We start from the raw sequence: 7,514 nt of genomic DNA on the forward strand, positions 1-7,514 counted from the left end.
CCTAGTGAAATAAATGGGTCTACTTATGTGGCCAAGGAGCTATCTGTAAAAGAATCGAGCCGTTATACATATTTATATCAAATACTCTTGATTCAAGATGAATGACATCCATTTTTAAAACCCAGAATCTTATCTAGTGTACATCTGCAGAGATCTACTGAGGTCTATTTATACCAGCTGAGAATGCTCCTGGCTAACTCCTTGTCTGGACACTTATTCCATTTTAGTTTAATGCATTTCCTGAGCAGGCAGACAATCTCATTCCAGAATAAGGAAGTTATTCAGAAATATCTAATCATGGAAGTCCATGTGTAGACAAGTCCTAATTAGGATCTGTGCTTGGTAGATTTTTTTGTACAGTAAACACTAGCAGAAAAATACTGCTGTCTCACTTTGTGCTTGCTATGAGAAAAAACATGGCCTAATAGCATAACAGGAAATAACTTTATTATAAAATCTGCATGTAAACAAGTAACAAATTGAGTAACAGTTAATGGAAGTGCAAATTAACTTCATAAAATGATATTTATTCTGTATCTAACTATATCTATTTTGCTAACTCCCATTCTAATGCTGTTTGAACTGCCCCCCCATTTAAATTTAAAAAGTATTTATCATTGCTTTTTTTAATACTAAAAAAGTGTACGAGCCTGCGTACAAATGTTTTCAAGTTTTGCTCTGCAAAGGAGACAAGTTTTTCACTTCCTATCATCCTTTATCTTTGCATCTCTGGTATCCACAGGACAGGAGGACATGTAACAAATGTACAGTGAAAACGAGGGCATATGAAGCCACTTGTTTAAAGTTAGTTCATTTACTTGCACACACTGATGCTTAAACCATTTACCACTGAAGTGAACATGGTAATACAACTTCCAGGTCTTGCTTATGAACCATAAGGCATTACGGAGAGTCCAATAAGTCCACCCTTTTCATAAGTCAAATGCTTGTTCACAACCCATGTACAGCATCTGGCCTGGCTGAAAGATTCTAAAGCACAGATAAATCATGGCAAGACTTTGACTTTGCCTTGAAAGCCATCTTCTTATTGTTCTTTGCCACAATTCTCCCAAGGAATCGCTTTGCCTTTTTGCTTATGCTTTCTCTTCTTTTTGTGTTGGCCATTCTCCGGGCATTGTCTTCCTTACTGTCTTTGCGAAGTCTGATTTGTCGAATGATACCTTCAAACAGGTCTTTCACATTATGATGAAGAGCAGCCGACGTCTCAATGAATTTGCAGTCAAACACCACAGCGCAGGCCCGTCCCTCTGGAAATACAGAAAGAGGGACAAGTGAGTGACAGTAGAATGAGATTTTCCCTTCATGCACATCAGCATCCAAAGCTGCAATGTGACTTAAAAAAACCAAACACATGCACACCTTATTAGGTGAATAGGGCCTTTATACCACTATTGTACTTTGATGCATGTTGAGATGAATTTCTAGTCAGAATCATAGAACTGAAAGGAATCTTAAGAGGTCATCTAGTTCATTCCCCTGTATCCTCAGGGATCCTTGGAGAAGGCAGTCCCCAGTCTTTTCAAGATAACATGCTAGGATGGACATCTCAATTCCACCAATTTGATGGAACATAAGGCAACAGACAGTCCCTCAAATAGCATGGCCCACTATTCTTGTTTAAACTGAACATGTGCGAACAGGCTTGTACAAGAGTGCAGCCAGCATAAGGCACAGAGAGCAGATATCACCATTTCTTTCAGGTGAAAGCTCTGGTGCAGCTGTACTGTCACATTCTGCAAAAGCTGTAACCAGTGAATTTTCCAAGATCATTCCAAATAAAGCAGGTTACAGCTAGGAAGGCCAGATCACCAGACCCATAGCTAGCGGTCAGGAAAGCATAGGTCACTCTGGTGTAGTGAGGTCTGCATCCACAGTAAGAGGTTACAACTCTAATATTTCAGAGATAAAGCTACTTTACACCATTGCTGAAGCATGAATTTCCATGTTCAGCTTGTGGTAAAACAATGACCCTGAAGTTGTAAACTTAATCAACTTGAGCAGAGCAAACCACATCAATAAAGAGGCTCACTGCTGAGGCAATAGAGACTTTCTGGGCACTGCACCAGCCCACAAGCAAGTGACTGCTCCATGTTGCCTGGGTTGAACAACCTGTGCAGGCTAGTGGGCAGTCTAAAGCAGGGAATGAGAGGACACCATGACAGAATCAGACTGAAAGAGCTAGTATCTCATCAGGGTACTGATGGTATCTTGTAACATTCCACCTAGTGAATATAAAAATGATTTTCTTTTTAAGTGTGGATTCAGTGCTGATGTGGATTCATGCAGATGCTTGGTTGACAGTCTTGGACATGGAAATACACAGAAGAGTGTCAGCATGGACTTAAGCAGGGCAAGCGTCCCCACATTGCCCTGCCAACATATCTCCATCCCATCATGAGATCACTTTATAGGAGAAAGGATTGTTCAGTCTATATGGTCTTGCCCTCAGCAGAAATTGCCAGTTGTGGGTTTTGTACCTCGGTGCATTAGGAACAGAAATGGACACATCAAGTCATTTTATAAAAGTGTCCTTGGGCAGCCAGAAGATGGCTAATGACTTTCAGTCACTATTGACCTTGAGATGCACGCAGTAGTACCCTGAAGCTGCAGCTCTAAGCCACTCCTTTACTACTGCAGCTTCAGGGCACTATGCCAAGGATAGTCAGAAATCAACCAGCTCTGCTTCTCTGACAATTTGCTTCTCTGTGCTCCAAACTCTTTGAACATGGAATGTCTATAAACCAGACTCTTCAAATCATGTCCCTTTCTGCAGTAGAACAGGATTCTCTGCAGCCTTGGTTATTAACTTTGACTTGAATTCACAATTCAGTAGCATCTCTTACCATCTACTGAGACTTCTCTGGATCGGACGAGGTCACTTTTATTCCCTACCAGAATGATGGGAATATCTTCTGTTTGTCTTGCTCTTCTTAGCTGAATTCTCAGTTCTGAGGCCTTTTCAAAACTAACTTTGTCTGTCACTGAGTACACAATAATATAGGCATCCCCCATTTTCATACAATGATTCTGAAGCCACTGGCTGTCATCCTAAAAGGAAAAAAGAATGGAACCATTTATTGCATTGAAAATACATAAAACTAAACATTCTAATAAGTGAATGATTTTGGAAACCCTGCTACAGCTAGTTTTCTTGCAATTCTTTTATATGACATTTTAAGTCCGTATTAAAAATTTTACTAAATCATTCTTGGGAGGGAAAAATCCTCATTTTGGATGTTCTATTACGAAGTAAAAGCTTTTCTATTTCCATAAATTGCATCAATGCCTGGGATGGGCCAGATTGTGACCCCCTTACTCTGACTGATAAGCCGCTACTCCCAGGACTCCCTCATTGGCTTGAGGGAGTCTGTTTATTCGGGTAACTCCCCAACAGCAGGGGTAAGGGGTTCAGTCTGGCCCTAAACTTGGTCTGAAATAGCCTAGCTACTTGAAATGTACTCTAGAAAACTAGATGAGTGAATACAGAACAAAGAATCTCAATATTTTCTATTAGGATGTTACTTAACAATGAATAGCCATACACAATCATCTTATTCTGAATCTATGCCTAGGCTGTGCAATTAACAAATAACCCATAAATAAAATGAACTATTCGTACCTGCTCCCATATGTCAAACACTATGAGAGAAGCTTCTTCTCCATCGACTATAATCGATCTGTTATATGTATTCCCTGTAGAGAGAAAATTTTAAATTATTAGACTTCATTGCCAAGATTTTTGCAGTCAATCAGAACACTTAACACCTGACTGACTAAGGTAGAGTGATTATCAGTTATTGCTTCCAAACCCGTTCTTAACTAATTTACTATTAGTAGATATTTTCATTAGGGCGATAGAGAAGTTGCATGGTATGTGCAATATATAAAATACTGTTTGTCTCTAACAAATTTTGAATTCAAAAATATTTTTTTTAAATGCTTCTATGTTCGAGTACTGACCTAAGCCAAGAAAAGTAGGTAAATTCAGAGTAAAGGCCATCACTCCATCCTTCACTCACCATGTTATACCTCAATATTGTAGCATATATTTAAAAATAATCTTTACTCAAGCATTCTCATTGACTCAATAAGGACTTCAGGATTGTGCCCCAGGGTATAGAATATTATGCACTGAAGTCTCACCCCAAAGACTCCTGCAGTCCAGTCGCAATACATAGGCACAACTCTATAGAGAGTGATAAACTTAACTCTGCATTTTCCTGCTGTTTGGGTTTAAGTGAGAACCCTCATTATTTTAGGGAGGCTTTTTTTTTTTTTTTTAAACTTAATGTCTGGCTTTTTTAGGAGTAATGTTTAAAAGTGCCTTGATTTCCTTACTCCCGATAAGCAAAACTGTGAACTTTGCTTCAGGGCAGTTCTAGTCAATTGACTGCCATCTATGTCCTCAACAAGAGGCATTTAGAAACATACTATATGGAAAATGGGGATGATACAGCCCTCCTTTGTAAAGTGCTTTGGGCTCTAAACTCAGTATAAACAGCTGGGTATTATTTGTTACATGAACCTTTAAACCATCTAATGGGACTGTGTATTAAATTATGAAAAATTAGTTTGTTCAGTAGCCAAACTTAAAGTGTTAAGAAACTTAACTGTTAATCTTTCTTAATCATAAAAAGCCTTTATTCTAAGGAACAAGGCCCTGAAACTAAGCCTTTCCTTACTAAGAGGAACATGTAATGAGGATCCCAAATCAGCTACATTTACACAAATATTAATGTATTCTGACTTAATCATCAACTATAGTCACGCTTAATATGCATTCATACAGTAATATGAATATGCAAGCCTATTAGTGTGTGAATACATATTCATTTTGTTGAACCACACATTGTGTTATATCCTATACTGGTCTATGTCTATATGTAATATACATGTGAACACATGGCGTTTATGGACACACTACACGTCCAGCTCGAGAAGGGGTCTGTAAATCCCTCCGCACTAAAGCTGTAGTTCAAGGCCAGGCACTGTTAAAGCGGCGGCTCTGTAGCCAAGCTCCAGCCTGGGGCTCGCTGTCTGGACAGGGCGGGGAGGGGGTGAGTTGCTAGCGCCGGGGCGCTACGGCTGTGGACGGCGCCGCTTCCCCCCTAGATCTCTCGCAGCCCGCGGCTCAGCCGCCCTCACCTGCCTCCTCCGCATCGGGGCAGTCCTCCACCCCGCCGAAGATCCTGGCCAGGCTGGTCTTGCCCACGCCGTGCTCGCCCAGCAGGATCACCTTGTAGAGGTTGCTGTCGGAGTCGCTGCCCGAGGAGATGACCGAGTCGGAGGAGTCGGACGCCCAGCTCTCCCGGTCCGGGTTGTACGAGGTGCAGCGGACCAGCGGAGAGAACTCGCCCAGCAGGTCGCCTGGCGGGACGGACGTCTGCAGCTCCCGGTCATCCACCGGCATGCTCCGCCGGTGCAGGTGCTGGTGGGCGGCGAAGGGCGTGCTGCAGCGCCGCTTCTCCAGGTAGCGCAGCTTGTCCCCGCGGTTCAGAGTCATGGGGGCGCCTAGCTGCGGGGAGAGCGACCCGGGCGGTGTCAGGCTCCGCAGCTCCCCGCCTGCCCCTCGTCCTGCCAGGCAGCGGGGCGCTGAAACCGCCTCCTCCCCCCGCCCGACCTCGGGGGGACCCCGGCAGCTTCCCCCACCCCCTCCCCAAAGTCCTGGGTCCGCTCCCGGCCGGCTTACCTGGGACGGGGCCAGAAGGGAGACGGGATTCCCCGGCGGTGCCTGTTACCACGCGAGCGCCGCTCCTGCCTCCAGTCACTGCTCCTAGCAGCCCGCGCCGCCTCGCTCCTATTTATGCCACGGCCAGCCCGGCCCTCCCCGGCGTGACGTGACGCTGAGGCAAAGCCCGGGACCGCCCCCGCCCTGGAAACCCGGGGGGGTTCCAGGCAGGCAGCTGGGGCACGTCCACGCGCCCTGTACACACCGGGGTGCAAGGGAAAGCCCGGGTTGTGGCCTCTCCTTGGCGAGCACCCAGGGGTCCGGCTCCGGGGCATCAATTAGTTAATGCGCGTCCAACGCCTGGAAGCTGTACAGCAGGATGGAAGTGCTGATAATGGTTCCTGTAAGCCAGCGGTCTAAGGTATCTGGCTCATCACTGCGGTATCTGCTGTCTTTAGCCCTAGTTACACAAACATAAATAAACGTGGGCAACTTCTATTTAATTATTAGCAGTGCAGTAGCCTTGAGAGGGCTGCCACAGGGTCAGGCCCCATTGTGCTAGGCACTGGACCGTGGTAAAATAAGAGACCGACCTTGTCTCTCAAATTTCAGTAAAACTGTACAATACCGTATTTGTATTTATTTACTGTTTGGGTTTTTTGTGTGTGTGCATGAATTTAGTAGAGGTGAAATGTGCCAAACTGACATTCTGGAGAGGAGGGTACTCAGTTTTATCTAGATTCTAGAGCAGAGGCACTGTAGTAACAGCGCGAACCTCCCCACTCTGCCCTATAAATGTGCTACGTGTAGTTTTGTTTCCTTATTCATTCAATCTTTGGCTTTTTTTTTCTTAAAGGCTGCAAACAAGGTGCTGGCTGAGATGATTTGTCCCTTAATGAGTCTGTTGGGAAATGACTATGACCAGCAAATTTATTTCCCATAAATACCAACAGCATTCTAGAATAATGATCCATAATAGTACAGTTAGTGATGATGATGGTGTTGGGACTATCAATACAACTCTCGTACTTTTTGTAAGGGTGAGAATTTTGTAAAGCATTAAACCAGTTTTGCAAGACTGAACCATAGAAGTCTGTATTGATATTTGGGACACTACCATATTAGTGTCCCAAATATTTGCTGCATCTGAAGAAGTGAGGTTTTTTACTCACGAAAGCGTATGCCCAAATAAATCTGTTAGTCACCAGACTCCTTGTTGTTTTTGTGGATACAGACTAACACGGTTACCCCCGATACTTGATACCATATTAGAAATATTATGAAAGGCTGGAGTCTACCATATTAACCAAGCCCCTGGTTTGAAATGCACTATAAAATTATGGAAAACTGATCTGTAACATAATTTTAAAAGCTGAATATTTCAGTAAGAAGTGTGTTCCACACTTCAATTTAATAATGTTTGTGTTATAAATATGTATAGAGCTTAAAAAAACCTTCTTTTGTTAAAGCAACGGCACATTGGCTAGGTTCTACATCTAAACAGAGCCATTTCCGGTTCTATCCCCTCATGTGCGCACATCTTTGTGGAAGATCCCAACACTACCCGCTAAATACACAAGTCTAACTGCTTCCTTTGTTCCCTATTACAGTGCTGTATTTAATGTTTCCATGTGTGTATTTGTGAATGGTATAGGATGCAACACACTTTTTGTCACAAGGCTAGTGTTGTGGTGTTCTTTTGAAAATGTCTGTCCCACAGTTTTTCAGATTTCACTTTACTGGTCAGGAGTTTAATATTGCTGCTGTTTTACAACAGCATTAGGAGTTAGTACTGTAGCATCTAAGAGTCTGCTCAGGGACTAAG

The 7,514-nt window shown here is 43.3% G+C and overlaps 1 protein-coding gene across 1 annotated transcript; it reads right to left on the reverse strand.

Annotated features, from left to right (window-relative positions):
* Nucleotides 1-425: 425 nt before the first annotated feature.
* RRAD (RRAD, Ras related glycolysis inhibitor and calcium channel regulator) lies at nucleotides 426-5,818 on the reverse strand. Its single transcript, XM_054049404.1, has 5 exons — nucleotides 5,711-5,818; nucleotides 5,167-5,536; nucleotides 3,641-3,714; nucleotides 2,865-3,069; nucleotides 426-1,268 (listed from the first exon to the last, which is right to left on the reverse strand). The coding sequence occupies exons 2-5, from the start codon at nucleotides 5,522-5,524 to the stop codon at nucleotides 991-993; spliced, it is 915 nt and encodes a 304-aa protein (XP_053905379.1). The 5' UTR covers nucleotides 5,525-5,536; nucleotides 5,711-5,818; the 3' UTR covers nucleotides 426-990.
* Between the last annotated feature and the right edge of the window lie 1,696 nt (nucleotides 5,819-7,514).

This window comes from Malaclemys terrapin, chromosome 14 (assembly GCF_027887155.1).
Source record: "Malaclemys terrapin pileata isolate rMalTer1 chromosome 14, rMalTer1.hap1, whole genome shotgun sequence".
In the NCBI taxonomy this organism is placed as follows: domain Eukaryota; kingdom Metazoa; phylum Chordata; order Testudines; family Emydidae; genus Malaclemys; species Malaclemys terrapin.